The 16349-nt window shown below is 33.5% G+C and overlaps 1 protein-coding gene across 1 annotated transcript; it reads left to right on the top strand.

Moving 5' to 3' along the window:
* The first annotated feature begins 210 nt into the window (after positions 1-210).
* On the top strand, positions 211-15866 carry LOC121413604 (N-acylethanolamine-hydrolyzing acid amidase-like). Its single transcript, XM_041606493.1, has 9 exons — positions 211-466; positions 1751-1915; positions 3229-3355; positions 6862-6952; positions 7308-7396; positions 8594-8766; positions 9852-9914; positions 12351-12446; positions 15023-15866. Exons 1-9 carry the CDS (start codon positions 249-251, stop codon positions 15102-15104), a joined length of 1104 nt encoding a protein of 367 aa, XP_041462427.1. The 5' UTR covers positions 211-248; the 3' UTR covers positions 15105-15866.
* The last annotated feature ends 483 nt before the right edge of the window (positions 15867-16349 follow it).

A 16349-nucleotide genomic window follows, 5' to 3' on the forward strand; every position in this document is an offset into this window, starting at 1 on the left:
CTGGCGCGCCGGTAAATTAAAAACTTCTTTTATTACGCGCGCTTCATGCATGCCGCTTTAGCTTCCGGAAAGTCAGGTGATCATGCCCTAATACAAAAACACAAACAAGCGAGGCTCGGAAATCTGCGGAGCCTTATTTTATTTTTAGCTTATAACAGCGTTGATGATGAGCTGTTGATTCGTTAAGTTATATTCAAAAAGAATTAATTGAAAACGGGGTTAGGACTTAGGGTGCTCTACGAAGAAACATGGCACAATTAGGATCCGTGGGATTCGCATTCTTCGCGTTTTGTGCTCTAATTTTGACGGCAGTGTCAGCGGGTCCTAGCTCTAGACTCCCGGCGGAAAGTCTCCCCGTACCACGGCTGAGCGTGAACCTCGATTCTCCTGCAGAGGAGCGATGGGGTCCCGCATTGCACCACTGGAATTTGACTAAAATGAGAACTCTTTTTATTGGGACAATTGAGTGAGTATGCTTTAGATTAACCCAGGGAGCCCAGGACCTTAAGTGTAATTGACCATACTCACTTGATTAGCGTGAAGTACGGTCAAAATAATTCTCCGAATAAATAGTTAAAACAGAAATCAAGGCAGCACTTACCACGATTATATGGATGAAGGTCTAACGAGTGGCAGTTTCCTGACATCTGGGCACAAACTGGAACTTAAAAAAACCCGAACAGTTCTCTCCTTCTACCCCGTCTCGATCGGCCATTTTTGTTATGAATCGTAACAAAATGGCCGATCGAGACTGGGGTAGAAGGAGAGAACTTTTCGTTTTTTTGAGGTTCCAGTTTGTGCCAAGATGTCAGGAAACTGCCACTCATTAGACCTTCATCCATATAATCGTGGTAAGTGCTTGATTTCTGTTTTAACTATTTATTCGGAGAATTATTTTGACCATACTTCACGCTAGTCAGGTGAGTATGGTCAACACGTAAGGTCCTGGGCTCCCGCCCGCATAGCGGGCGGGAGTTCCCTGGGTTAGCTTTAGATGTGACTTTTGGCTTGGATTGTGGTTATCTAGCTGAAATTATTAAAAGGAGATAGATCTAATTCTGAATTAGAATCTAAGCAAGAAAACAAAAGAAAGGAGATGAAGAAGAAAGAAAGAAAGAAAGAAAAAAGAAAGAAAGAGAGAGAATGGAAGGAAGGAAGGAAGAAAGAAAGAAAGAAAGAAAGAGAGAGAGAGAGAAAGGAAGGAAGAAAGAAAGAGAGAAAGGAAGGAAGAAAGAAAAAGAAAGAAAGAAAGAGAAGGAAAGAAAGAAAGAAAGAGAGAGAATGGATGGAAGGAAGGAAGAAAGAAAGAAAGAGAGAGAGAAAGGAAGGAAGAAAGAAAGAGAGAGAGAGAGAAAGGAAGGAAGAAAGGAAGGAAGAAAGAAAGAAAAGAAGAAAGAAAGGAAAGAAAGGAAGAAATTAAGAAAGAAAGAAAGAAAGGAAAGAAAGAAAGAAAAGGAAAGAAAATGGGAGGAGACAACTTGAGAAATGGGGGAAGAAATTAGGGGAGAAGATGGAGGAGGTCAAGCAAATAAGTAGATCTAGTCAAAGTATGTTACATGAAGAGGAGGAAGATGAGAAGAAGTGTATGTACATTCTTTAAGATAAATACAATGGAGAAGAGGCCTGTGGGAAAAGAAGGACAAAGACTGCTAATAATAATTGTTCTTGGATAAAATAATAATGGTGATAATAGTTATTGTTATTGCAATATTATATTCATGCTTTATTTTCTTTTTAAATCTTTCTTCAGACAAATGGTACCCAAGGAAGCTCTTCCATTGGTAGACCAGCTTGGTGATGTCTTGGATGAACTCCTCCCGGCCCCTTACTCAGGAGAAATCAGGGGAGTTGCAAAGACCATAGGAATTGGTGTCGGCGAGATGGCTTTCATTAATATGATCTATGACTTTACAGCGTAAGTTGTCTTTTCTTATGCTGCTCATATTTAGGAAAAAAGTAGATAAAGTTTAAATGTAAAATTAATTTCCTTGAAAGTCATCATCGTTACAAAGAAATATTAAAATCAAACATTTTGGATTTTTTTTTAATGAAGAATCTTTTGTAAGTTTTTTATTGTAAATGTCGTACAATTCATCTGAGGCGGAGATATGATAATAAAACAAACTGACTTAAAAATGTCTAGATGCTGTTGAAATGTGAACTAAGCAATAACTACTATTTTGATTTTTAAAGATAATCTATGTATAATCTCTCTTTTTATTGGAGTTTTTAAATACTAGGGAATATTTGTATAAAACTAATAAAGTTTTATGACTTAATATTAACTCTACTGTCCTATTACCATGTCATATTTATTCTTAAAATTCCCTGATTCCAAACACAAATGATGAAATTTCAGTATCCACCAGGAAGCAGAAAGAGAATTTGAACTGAAATTCAGGATTGTTTTACAATCATATGATGTAATAAAAGCATGATGTTTCATGTAATTTGAAATATATGATGACAAGCTCCATGTACCCTATTATGTTGGGCAGAGGGAAAAGTATGCATGTCTATTTCTCACAATTGTCTCTGGCATCTTTAAGCCAAAATTACAGTCTCATTCAATTTTTGCCCAATTTTGAGCCATTGCATCTTTATGAGAAGTACCAGATATGCATTGGTTTACCATTCAGAATTGGTCATTGAAATAATTAGATGAATTATAAATACAAATTGAATAAATGAATTAGATTATTTGATTTGATCAATTATTTAAATGATTCTGCTGATAATTAAGATTTATGATTAATATGTTCTGCATAAATAAATGGATTTTAATAGAAAAGCTAAAACAGTGTTCATTAAGTGTATAGATATTCATATTGATGATAATAGTAGTAATGGCAATATGATCGTTTAAGAAAGGAAACAAAGTTTAGAGGGTGAGAGTTACATCAAATGGAAACCATATCTGGATAGTCAGGTTTTTAGTGAGATTTTGAAGGTGCTTAGATAGGAAATATTGTCAATATGCTTTTGTGATGTTCTTCATCTTGGTTCTATTTGTTTGGTAGTCACAATTGACTAGTCTTGCATACAATATCATAAATTCTTAATTTCTCAGTCATCATTGTATATTAATTTTTAGAAACCTTTTTTCAACCTTGATTGAGTCAGATACTGAAGACCATAGACATAAATAAATATGATGAAACAAAAGATTTCTTAGTTATTTCCTCATGTTTTTTAAATTCATTTTGATTCCAAACTTGACCGTTTCAGAGCCTGTACAAGCATCGTTGCCCAGGATGCAAATGGTACCATCTGGCATGGTCGTAACCTCGATTATGGTTTCTCAACTTCCTTGAGTAATGTCACAGCTATCATTGATTTCAAGTCACAGGGAAAGGTGAGTTTAAGTGTAGTCTGTAGGCTCTTTAAAGGGCTAGTACATCCCCAACAATAACTTGATTTGAATTAAAGAAGAGAAGAATCAAACAAGCATGACACTGAAAATTGCTTCCAAATTGGGTGTAAATTAAGAAAGTTATGGCATTTAAAAAAATCACAGCTAACAGTCATCTACACAACACAGTGATACGCAAATGAGAGTTGATGATGTTATTCCTATTTCTTTAGTATTTTATTGCTTGGAAGGTTTGAATTTAACAATACGTTTGTTTTTTGCATATATTCAGTAAAGAAAGAGATTCTTCATAAAAACACAATAGATTGCTTAGTTGCAATTCCACTTGCTTAGGGAGGAATTAGATTTTGTTTCACATAATATACAAGAGAAAATTGTGATATTTCACATTTCTTATCTAGGCCTAATGAAATACTGATTACATCCAATTTTGATGAACTTGCCAGTGTTATCCTTGTTTGATTTTTCTCTTTCTATTCAATTTATGCGTGGGTGGATTTGACTTTTAATAATCAGTAAGTTTTTGACAAAAATCTACCACGTTTCCAACTTGATCCGCACACCCAGCAGTTATTTTACCATAGGCTCAGATTTGTATAAATGAGATATTTAAGGATGAAAAATGAAAATTAAAAGATCGTTCCGCTCCTACCAAGTTACCACCCCCTTTTTTTAAATTTTGCTCTCTCATTCTCTGCTTCAAGACGCAGTGATGTATTGATTTATAATTTGTCCAATATGACATTTATCATCACAGTTTATACTTAAACTAAATTTTGTTTGTTGAACAGTTTCTACTCTGTTAAATACACTATTATTATTAAGGAAGTGTATCCTAGGTGTATCTAAATGCATACATAGCAATGATAACATCAATGTTTTATCAGTTTACCTAATCACTCGTTGCCCTCATTAATTCAGTTTCAGTAGCGATGTTCACACAATATATAAGATTGCGATTTGATTTGATCCAGATGTGCTTGTAAGTTATGGAGCTGGAATACCTCATTTATTCTGTAATGTATCCTCAAAATATGATACTGGTCAGAAGCCAGATTTAGTCCACAGACATTTTTATTTTCAACTATAATGACCACTTAAGAATCCAATAATGCATTTTATACATGTACATGTAAAAAGAGGTGATTAATAAATTATGATCCATTTCTTAAAGTTACAGGTACATATCATACTACAGGTATAGCAATTTCACGAAAGAGAATTCAAATGAATATACATGTAATTAACTCTGATCAAGAGAAAAATCTGTATAAATTGTGGACTGGGATTGTGACTAAACAAGTACAATGTACAGTATGTAGCTATTGTGTGAACAAACATTGTAAAGCAGGATGAAGGTTATGAAGCCATGTAAACTGATCACTGATTAGTTATCAATGAAGTAGCTATTATCATGTAGGTGTAAGGGAGATTATCTACTCATGTGACATAATACTCGAGTACTGTCATGTGACAGAAGCTTCTTTGGTAAACAAGTAATATTCTTACTGGTAGAGGCTTTTCATGTTCATCAAAAGGTTTGCAAGTTTTGATGTGAGAGATAAGACTGAAAAAATCTTTATAAAAATAGTTGTAGTTAGGGGATGAGTGTGATTTACTTTAGGCGGTGCTGCACCATCCCAAATTTGCTCAATTTCGAAATTTTAGCCCGATTAGCCCTCTTCGAGATTAATCTCGAGATTCAAGAAACCCCCGTCTCCACCATCGCAAGAAGAGCGATTCTTGCTCGAGCGAGGCATTGATGCATTATGGTCTGACACCGTGAATAATAGTCCTGAGTGTGTCTGCACCTACAAATTAGCGCGATAATTTGTAAAATAGCGCGCTATTTTGCAAATAATCCCAAGTCGACTTGGGATTGTAATCTTGAGATTACTCCTACGAACTAGCGTGATAAATGCTTCTCCATTGCAAATAATCTCGATATTGTTCAGATCGAGATAATTTACCGGATCAGAAATAGCGCGCTAATTTGAAAACTCAAATAATCTCGATATTGTTCAGATCGGGATAATTTACCGGATCAGAAATAGCGCGCTAAATTGAAAACTCAAGATGGTGCAGACGGCCCTTTTGAGTGGGAAGTAAATATGGCTACCCCTTATTAGGCAGGGATTAAACTGGATTTAAACTCTGGATTACTACTTCTACTTACCTTTTGTTACAAAAGCAGTGGCATAACGAAATAATATTTGAGGGGGCCAGATATGGCGTATCAGGCAAAATTTGTATAAAGTTGTGAGCGAGCAAAAAAATTCAACATTTTCTTTTACTACAAAATTCAAATTTTGTGATGGAATATCATATTTCATCATCCTCTCTTTCCTTTTCTTTTTTTTTTCTTGGTCACAAGTGAAAAATTTTAGGGTTCCATGGCCCCTCCAAGCCCCCCCCCCCCATCTGTATGCCCGTGCAATCAACAGGCTATATGTTCGGGGGGTCTTTGCAAAATTCGCAACATTATTTTTCAACCAAAGAAATGTGCATACATTAATGATGATGTATATTAGTATTGTAGGAATTCTAATTTCCTTCAAGTACTTCCCTTTCTTGGCTTATTTTTCCAAAGAAATATAAAATCCAGGCAATTGGTATTTAAGGCAGTTTCTGTTTACTTTTGATTTCAAGTATTAATCTAAAACTGATGAAAGATAGAATGAAGCCTTCCTATATCAAAGAAGAATCTGTTTTTGCTAGGTCTAGCGCAGGCCTGTTGAAATGGGTATCCTCATGTACATTTACGTGAAGATATTGGAATTGCTAGAATGTAGGTGGCTGAACCAAGATGTGCTCTTTACTTGGCTCAGTTGTTGGACGAGTTATCAAATACAATGCATACAAATGAAGCAATCCAACAGAGTGAGTTAACTGTGTCAGGGTTCGAAAGCAATTTCCAAGTAATCCTTGTTGAAAAAAATTTCTGTTTTGCTAGTATTAGGGCCTGTTGAAAAAACATCCCCATGTTCAGTACATGAAGATATATTGGATTTTGTGAGAATATAATATGTCTGTACAAAGCTACATGTATGCTCTATTTGCCTCTGAGCCAATTTTTGTATGAGTTACATGTATCAACTACAATGCTTTCAATAGAAGCAATCCCACAGAGTGGGTGAACTGTATCAGGGTTGAAAAGCAATTTCCAAGTAATTCTTTGTGAAAAAAAGCTTTGGAATTGTATTGTGAATGTGTGTAAAGATGATATTGCATAGTATCCAGATGCCTCAAAAATATTGACAGACCTGTAAATGATACAAAAGGAAGTTTTTTCTTTGTTCTCTAAATGGCTTTCCAGCTAAAAACTTGGTAATTCCATTTATGACTAAATTGTAATTTGTGCTGGAGGAAAACTGTCTAGTACATAAAGATTTGTACCTGGATAGTTGTGTACACTCTGTTACCCTTGCCCCAAAGTAAACTTGAACTTTTTTTCTTATTTTATGTTATCATTTTACTCCTTTCTTCAGACTGTTTACACAACCACTTCCTTTGTTGGTCAAGTGGGAGTTTTCACAGGAATGAAACCAAATAAATTTACCATCAGTCTGAATGAGAGAGGTAAGAAAAAAATGCTTGAAATCTGTTTGAAATATGACAAAATATACATGTATTATTACAAATCATAGCATTATTTCCTTTTTCTTTATTTTTCTATTTTTAAAGAAAAATTAATTACGGTACATAAAAAATAGGGGGCGATTACCCCCCCTTTCACCACCCTTGATGATGTTAATGATAATAATATAGATAATGATGATAATGTTAATCATATTTGCAATAATTATAATGATGTTAATAATGTGATTATTTGATGATTATTATAATTCAAACAATACTCAATAATACAGATTAGTTGTGAGTTTTGACACCATGATCCCCCTCTCTCTCTCTTTGCCTCTCATTTCTCTTTAAGATCAGGGAGGTGTGTTTAAGAATGTTGTTGAGTTGTTGAAGGCCATACTTCTGAAGGAAGTCAAGTTTACTACCTTCGTCTTGCGAGATGTAAGTCAATTTGTTTATCTTGTGACAATCAATCATACAAGTAGGGCCATTTCACTTAGTTGTTAAGGAAAGCAAAACCTAAAAAAAAAAGCAAAGTTATTGAAAAGAGTAAAATGAGAGGAGCAATTTTTAAAAGTTTCATGAAGCTCAGTTATGAAATAAGCAAGTTATGGACGTTTAAAAAGTCTTGTTGTACTTTCTGTGTTGATCCTCAAATTGGCAAATGTTCTTCAAAATGGCTGATTTTGTAGACAGCTCGTCATTTGTTTTGTACACAAATTTTTCAGATTTTCCACTATATTTTACACATTTTACATTATCTTCTCCTGACCTTGACATATGTGGTGGGAATTATTTTTCCCATGACATGTAAGTTGTGCTCTGAAGGAGGCAAGATGCAATTTCAAAGATTTTAGGAAAATCTGAAAATTTGTGTACAAAATAAAAATACAAATAAAAAGTACAAGACTTTTTAAACGTCCATTACTTGCTTATTTCATAACCGATTCTGATGAAACTTTTTTAAAATTGTTCCTTTCATTTTACTCTTTTTAATAAGATTGCTTCTTTTCTTAGTTTTTGGTTTCCTTTAATTAGTTACACATGACTTTACATGTGAGTGATGTTCTATACTTGGGTCCCAATCACTTTAATTCCTGTCAGACATAATCTGATCATTGTTGATTTAAACTATAATATTCTTCCTAAATAACACAAAAAGAAGCTTGATAACTCACTACAGTCGTCTTCACCTTTGCCACAAGAGGATAAAATTTGTCCTTTAAGTTGAATTTGGTATGCTATTTAATACAGAACTTTCCATTTACATTTTATGTTTCTTTTGTGATGGAGAAATCAATTTAAATTGAAATTGAAATTTGAATTTGCATTCAAATGTTATTGTTCATTTAACTCTGAAATTCCATTTGAATGTGTGTTTTAATTTTTACTCGTAATTTGATTTTTGTTAATTGTTTATTTTTATTCAATTTTTTTCATTTTAATTCGAAAATTGAATTTACATTGTAGAAGCAGTAACTATTTAAGAGAATTATTATTCTTTATTTTAGTTTTCAATTTTATTCTAAGTTTAAACTTCATTTCATTGATTCATTCTTTTAAAAAATTTCAATGTGAAATTGAATCTGGAAGCGGTAAGACCTCTAAAAGAAACAATTTACTTCCTATCTTCAACAGGCTCTTGCCAATGATAACAGCTTCGATGAGGTCGTTCAGAGGTTCACCTCTCAAGAAGAGGTCGCCCCTGCGTATCTCATCATTGGAGGAATCAAACCGGGAGAGGGCATGGTCGTCACCAGAGGCAGGGAGACAACTATCGATGTATGGAGATTGGACCTCTCAGGAAATAGGTATACATGATGGAGAGCAGGGAAAAAATTACTTGGGGGGGGGGGCTAAGGGCACTTTTTTCTCCAAAAATGCACAAAAGAGCCAAAGAAATCCCCATCCACTGTAATATTAAAACTTATTCAAAGTTGTGTGTTTTGGCATTAGTTTGTGCAAAATATAAAAAAAATTGATATTTTTTATAGCCTGATAGATAGGGGTTATTCCAAGGGATTTTTTTATGGGGGCACAAAATAAAGTTATTTTAAAAAGTGAAAGAAAAATCAGAAGAAGAAAATAAAAACTGCAACAAATTTGGATTAACACACAAAAAATCAAAATTCTTTAAAAATGCGTAAATATGGATGTTATAATCACTAAAATCTATGAGTATATCAAACTGGCTGCCTAAGTGGTGTCGTTATGTAGGGCAGGGATTGTCATTCATTTTGCTCAATACAGAAATATCTCATTGGAAACACAGATGGAGTTTTAAAAAATAGGTCTAAAGTAGAAACTTGTCACTCTGAATTTTGCAAGAGCAGCTGTGATATTTTCAATGCAACATAAATGCAAGCTCTTGATGTTGACATATTCATGTTGCAGTTGTCTATGATTTTGTGATAATCCATGAAATTCACATTTTGAAAAATAAAAGTCTTGACGTGCGTAAGTTTTTCTTTGCTAACCAAGTGATAGATGTGTGGAAGTCTCCCAGAAGAAGTAGTTACTGCTTGTTTAGTGATTGCATTTAAGAATAGACTGGATAAGAATTGGGAGAAGATTGCCAATGATTTTGAGTGATTTGTATTATCTATGGATATGCTTGAAAGGTCACGTAAGTTTCGCCCCTCAAAAGATGTTTTGGAGGTCGACCCTTTCAGACATAAAAATCGTACCTTAATTTGAGTGAAAGTTAACTGGAATTCATCTCCGGAGTAGAATTTGAATTCATGATTGTGATTAGCATTTGTGATTCTAGTTTGGTTTCACACGTGGTAAAAATTCATCATTAGAAACATTTTTCACTGGAATCATCATTAAAATTAAGATTTTGGTATCCTGTGAAAGGACAGTAAACTAAAATAAAAATCTGTTTATTTTGTAGATGGTTCCTGCTAGAGACCAACTATGATCACTGGGTACCACCCCCTAAATCTGACGACAGGAGGTAAGAACTTCTTCTCTTCTCTCACATGACCCATCTCACAGGGTATGGTAATGTTCAGTAGAAAAATATCAGGGTCCATTAAAAAAAATATTTTGTAAAATGCCATAATTGGTAATTTACCATTTTAAATACCATAAAGAAAAAGCAGAAGGCGGTTTTGTTATTCAGTTTTTTATTTTTATTCATAGGCCAATCGCCTGATGGTTTCTTGTTTTGTTGCAAACAAACAGATGTCTTCTAATATGTTATTCTATTTTGTATGTGAGACATGTTATTTTTATATGCCTACTTCATTTTAATATTACTATGCGATCTGTTATATCATGGATGTTTTGTTATGTTTACTATGGATGAAAAGGATTGATGAAACATGAATTACGAAATAATGAATGGTAATTTTGCAACATTTGAAACTCTTTATGAAATGGACCCCAGGTGGTAGTAGAATACAAGATGATGTATGTGACTAGATGAATTGTCAAACAACGTTTCCAGTAGAACCATACACAATGATATAATGGTTATGGTTATGTTTATAAGTGTCATAAGAATGACAAGGATTATGTGAACATGTAGTAAGACCAAAAGAAAGGGATGACATTAGAAGGCAAAGAATGATTCAATCGTGGTGAAGTAAAGTTTTATGTAAATATGAGTTTATAAAGCATGGCGAGGGTATGGCAAGCAATTATTGTATATCTTAAAGGGGAAGTTCACCCTGAAGAAAACTTTGTAATAAAAATAGCAGAAAAAATAGTGTAAAATATTGGTGAAGGTTTGAGGAAAATCTGTTAATGAGTAAGAAAGTTATTAGAGTTCAAAATTTTGGATTTGTGACGTCATAAACGAGCAGCCGCCCCATGTGTTATGTAATATAAAATGCATGAATTTCAAATTCGGTATGGTTCCTGATGACTTTAATAATTTTGTTTTCTTTTCATGATTGGGTGTGAAATGATTTGTCTATTGATATACAAAAGTTACAGTGAAAACCATTTTCAATTTTCTGAGAAAATGACATTTCATTGATTTTTTATCATTTGCTATATGTAGGAATGCTGCTCACATATGACGTCACAAATCAAATAATTGAAATTCTAATAACTTTAATTATTTGATGAATTTTTCTCAAACCTTCGGCAATATTTTTTATTATTTTTTCTGCTATTTTTACAATAAACTTTTTGTCAGGGTGAACTTCCCCTTTAAGAGAAGTGATTAATGAAGTGAAATAAAGACTGTTGAACTGAGACAATTGATATAAGTGCATTTGTCATGGTTTTACTTCATTGCCTGCTAGATATGTTGCAGAATCGATTAGAGTGTCAAAAGACAGTGAATATAATCTACATCATGTATCACCTCACAATTTCTCGGCTTGATACCAGCTGGCCATGAAATATATATTTTTGTACTTGCATATTATCTGATATTAATCTGTTTATATAGCTCATCCATTTTGTCCCTTCTAATTTGGTTTGAATGTAGTTCAAACCCTTTATCAATCATGGGTTAATTTGTATGCTGTATTTTTCACCCAGGGATACAGGAGTTGATTTCAAAGTTCAAGTTGAATCAATAAACTCACTGATACATATCAAAGAACTTGGACTGTACACAATATTGCAAGACAATCTCACTATGCAAAGTCATATGATGTATGAGATTAAAATGACCCTTTCGTAATTAATTCTAGCCAAAGTTTTTGTTACAATATCTGTAAGTTCTAATGATAAGACAGACTGCATGTCATGTTTTTTTATTATGACGTAGGAGATTAAATTAGCCCTTTTGTAATACAACAGAATTAATTTATTTCTATCCCCCCTATATCTGTAAGTTCCAATGATAAGATAGAATGCGTGTCATATTTTTAAAAAGTTTTATGACATAGGATATTAAATGAGCCCTTTTGTAATACAGCATAATTAATTTCTTGCTATTCCCCCAATATCTTTAAGTTCTAAAGATACAACAAAGTGCATGTCATTATCTTGTTTAATTTCTGAGATGTATGAGATTAAAATAACCCTTATGTAATACAACAGGATTGAATTATTGCCAATTTTTTCCCCTTCAGTATCTGCAACTTTTAACAATAAGATAGGACGTACTTTAGTTGTTGGCTGTAGAAATGAAGGATGCAATTACAATAGCCCATTTGATATACAACATAATTAATTCTTGCTTCTTTTTCCCCTTCAACACCCAAAGTTTTGATAACCTTAATGTTTACAGGGGGGGCATGACCTTATTTTATTTTTTTTCTTCTTTTTTTAATATTCGTTTTTAAATGGAATGTTAAGCTATCTAGCTGATACTGTAAAAATGATGTAGGATTGCCTCATTCATAATTTATAATAAAAAATGGTATGAATTCTATATATTTTCGTAAACTGGAATAAATATTTATAATCCATCTTTTTGTTATCACAGAGATCCTGGAAACAAGGCCATGAATGCAGTAGGAGAGAAAAGCATCAATAACAACACAATGTGGAATGTGTTATCTACTCAGCCAGTATTGAATGAGTAAGTTTGTCTCTTTGTCAGCTTGTGTGCTATAGAAGTTCAGCTAGTCCTGCTGTCGGTTCAGCATACATTTTATCATTAGAAAAGTGCCAACTTGTGATCTGTAAATCAAAACATAGAAATACTTTTGAATGTGATGGCTTTTATTATTTTTCTTGATCTCATTATTCTCCCTCATCTCCTCTTTCATCTTCTGTTTGTTTTCTTCATCGTTCTGTCTTTTTTCTCAGCACCTTTTCTGCAATTGATTTATGAATGGACTTCGCCTTAAAGTGTTATTTTTATCCGTTCCTGGGTCTTGAATATCCTAAAATGTAGATTCACACACACAAAAAAAAATTAAAGCGGATTTCGGAAATTTGGAAATGAATTCCTCAAAGATCACTATAGAAACAATCATTACTTAATATAGACATATACTTTTGGCAAAGTCACTTTTATTTTAGACATGTAACCGCACGTTTCTGCCTCTATTTATTAATTTTTTATTGAGTACACTTGGAAGTCAAATTTATGAATAAATTGAGCACCCTATTCCATACCTGGAACTCCAGTTTAACACAAACTGTGATCTAACTTGGCTGTTTATCAGTCAAATTGATAACTAAATTTGGTGGAAAAGTCTTTGATATATATATTTTTTTATCATAGGCTAAATAATTCTATTCAAGTTTCTGTATTCCAGCCCATAAATGCAATACCAGCGGTAGCTCAGATTCATCTGTTTGTTTTGTTAATGAGCGAATAATGAAAGTGAAAGAACCTGGTGTCCTAGAGAACTTCCTGAAGAAGGTATGCCAAGCTTTTTCACAAGAAATGCTTCCTCACATGACCTAACCGTTCATTGAAATAACAATATTTGTTTCAGAGGAAGCGTGGTTTGTTTACCTGTAGATACTGGAAATGAACAGAAACTCTCCCGTCTCATAAAGAGTTGTGATTGATCCCATCATTCTCAACTATGGATAGCCACCAATGTCACAATTCTTCATATATAGGGAATTTCGACATGATCCATTTTTAAACAAACGGATAATAATAATAGTATATCCATTTATATAGTGCAGTTACTAAGATGTGCATCAACTTTGGTTTGATACTTGTTAATTGGTATCATATTATTACCCCGGCTAGCTGTAGCTGAGCCGCCATATCAATAGGCGCTAAAGCGTTCGAGGAATAAATCCTACCGGGTACCCACTCACCTCATCTGGGTCAAGTGCAGCACAATGTGGATAAATTTCTTGCCGAAAGAAATTATGCCATGGCTGGGATTCGAACCCGCGACCCTCTGTTTCAAATCATACTGAATTGTCAAGATGTTGCTGCTTGAATGACTATAAATATGTCATATCTAGAAAACATTTTGGAAGGACATTGCATTGTAGATGTTTGGGTTGCTTGCTTTCTGTAGTTGTGATTGGATCATTTCTAACTCTTTGTAAGACAGGGCCCAGGAATTCATTGTATTTTAATACTATTATGTTATCTATCTAGGTACAGGTACCATTGGCTGTGAAGGCTGGGTCAAGTCTCATCAACAATCAAATTGATTACTGTTAACCATAAAAGGACTGGGGGGCATGATGGCCCCCCCCTCGACAAATTGCGCGATATTTCTGAAACGCAAAAAGATAGCGCCGCAAAAATGTTGTACTGTTATCTTTGAAGTCTCGCGCAACTTTTGAGACCAAATTCGCAACATACGGGTATAGCATTGTGATGTCTTACAACTTTTTACGAGACAATGTCATGCTGAAAATGGCTCATTTTTATACTTAGTGTACAAAGTCTATGGGAGATGAAATTCATAAAAGGGTGATTATTGTTTGTTTTAATTGGTCTGCTTGATTAATTTCGGGTTTTAATTTAGTTGTTAAATGGTCTGTAATAATTTCCAGTGAATAAAACAATGAAAAACAAAAGATGAAAAAAGAAATACAGAAGAAATTCTTTTGCAATTTTCTTTGTGGAAACCTTTAAATTAGATTACAAAGATGACATCTGCAAAAAATTGAAGAAAATTTGAAGTGAAATTGGGTGTTATATATGCAAATAATGTTTTACATGAATTAATTTGCATATTTTATTCATGATAAATGTAAAACTTATTAGATTTTTTTATACTAGCTTGTAGTTTGCATGGTAAAGAATGTGTGAACGGCGGCCAAGATTTGAATGGGGGTCATCATGGCCCCCCTCCAGTCCTCAATACATTTTAAATAGCCCAGTCCTTTTAGGGTTAAAGGATGGAAAGGAAATATTCTGATATTTCATTCATATTAAAGTTTTAATATAAATAGTTTTCCAACCTTGGAACATGGTCTTCTTTTCATTCAAAAATTGTATGTCAAGTTGCGAGAAACATTTTTCATCTTGTATGTAATTTACATTATAAATCTACACTATTAATTTACATGAAGTTTAAGTGATGATGATGATACTATGTAAGGAGAAAGCATTCCAACCATTATTTTGACTTATTATATTTATCATATTTATTTATTTATTAATCTATTTATTTATTCATTCATTCATTTTACTTTTGTCAATTTCCTTTGTATTTCTTATTACAGGGACACCATATACACTGCCTTGATGTGCGCTGCTAGGCCAGAGATCTACAGTACACGTCTGAGGAAACTCCCCGATCATTAATACTCTGTTTTTTGAAGACTCAATTGAAAGCCTGCCTCTTTAATCAGCAATAAATCAAAGATTATTTTGCTTATATTTGCTACATTATTCCTCATATAATTTGTTGTGTTATTCCTCCCATCATTTTTATTGAATTCTTGGTAAAGCAGTTTTTCATCTTGCATTTCATACTTTTGCTTTATTCACTTGGTGTAGGCTTGTATAATATGTTTTGTATTTTTTAAACCCCATATCTTAATCGAGTGAAATAGAGTGAAATGTACAAATTTATTTTGCGAATTCACTCTTGGCCAGTTAATTTATGTGAGTTCAAAGTTCAGAATATAACTTGCCATTGATTAAAAATGTTTATGAAATGGGGTCCAGAGTGTATTAAGCTTACATATTGTAATGTCATCGCTTGATTTTCATCATGTTATACAGTCCTAATACAAAAATTTTATAAAGCAATTTATTTGGATTTATAAAGCAATCTTGCCCAAGGATACAAGGTGATGCTATTGTTACCCCCAGCTTTAGCTGCGCTGCCTGTGTAGGCGCTCAAGCATTCAAGGAATTTATTCCTACTCATTACCCATTCAACTCTCCTGGGTTGAGTGCAGCACAATGTGGTTGAATTTCTTGCTGAAGGAAAACACTGTGGCAGGGAATCGAACCGACGTCCCTCTGATTGAAAGACAAGTGTTTTAACCACTAGACCACGGCGTCCCCAGATATGAGGAGTATGAAGTGAATAACAAGTACTAGTATTCTCTATTGATATGCTAGGTGAAATAAGGTACATAAAACAGAAATGTGGAGGAAACATTAGAAGGGAATATCTTGTACATTGTGTATAATCTCTTGCAAATTCTTATTAACAATGCACTTAACAACATTCAATTCCTATATATAGTCAGCTGTGGTGGTATTGGTGTAATTGACAATGAGGTTTTACAGGTGTATGAGTTTGTTGTTCTAAAAGAGATGATTATGGTATTTCATGCAGAAAGCCATCTCTTTTATCGGTAAAATATAAAATACGAAGTCAACTCTGTGATTTTCATTGAATGTATCAGTACTAAATTTACAACTTTTCATTCTATACTCAGTGATATGCAATCTTTTGTAACTTGTTGGCTGTATGTAGAAAATATGACTTATTATGAATTTTTATGTTTCGAATATGTAGATCAGTGATAGGCAATCGTATGTAGCTTGTTGGCTGTATGTAGAATATAAGAAATTCTATTTGTGTTTATTGTA

Source organism: Lytechinus variegatus, chromosome 4, assembly GCF_018143015.1.
Source record: "Lytechinus variegatus isolate NC3 chromosome 4, Lvar_3.0, whole genome shotgun sequence".
In the NCBI taxonomy this organism is placed as follows: Eukaryota; Metazoa; Echinodermata; class Echinoidea; order Temnopleuroida; family Toxopneustidae; genus Lytechinus; species Lytechinus variegatus.

Bases quoted from the DNA above. Each gene is read 5' to 3' on its own strand.
- LOC121413604 (XM_041606493.1), top strand. From the start codon at position 249: ATGGCACAATTAGGATCCGTGGGATTCGCATTCTTCGCGTTTTGTGCT. The intron at 1,916-3,228 runs GTAAGTTGTCTT...TGACCGTTTCAG, and splicing joins ATGATCTATGACTTTACAGC to AGCCTGTACAAGCATCGTTG. The intron at 7,397-8,593 runs GTAAGTCAATTT...TATCTTCAACAG, and splicing joins CTACCTTCGTCTTGCGAGAT to GCTCTTGCCAATGATAACAG.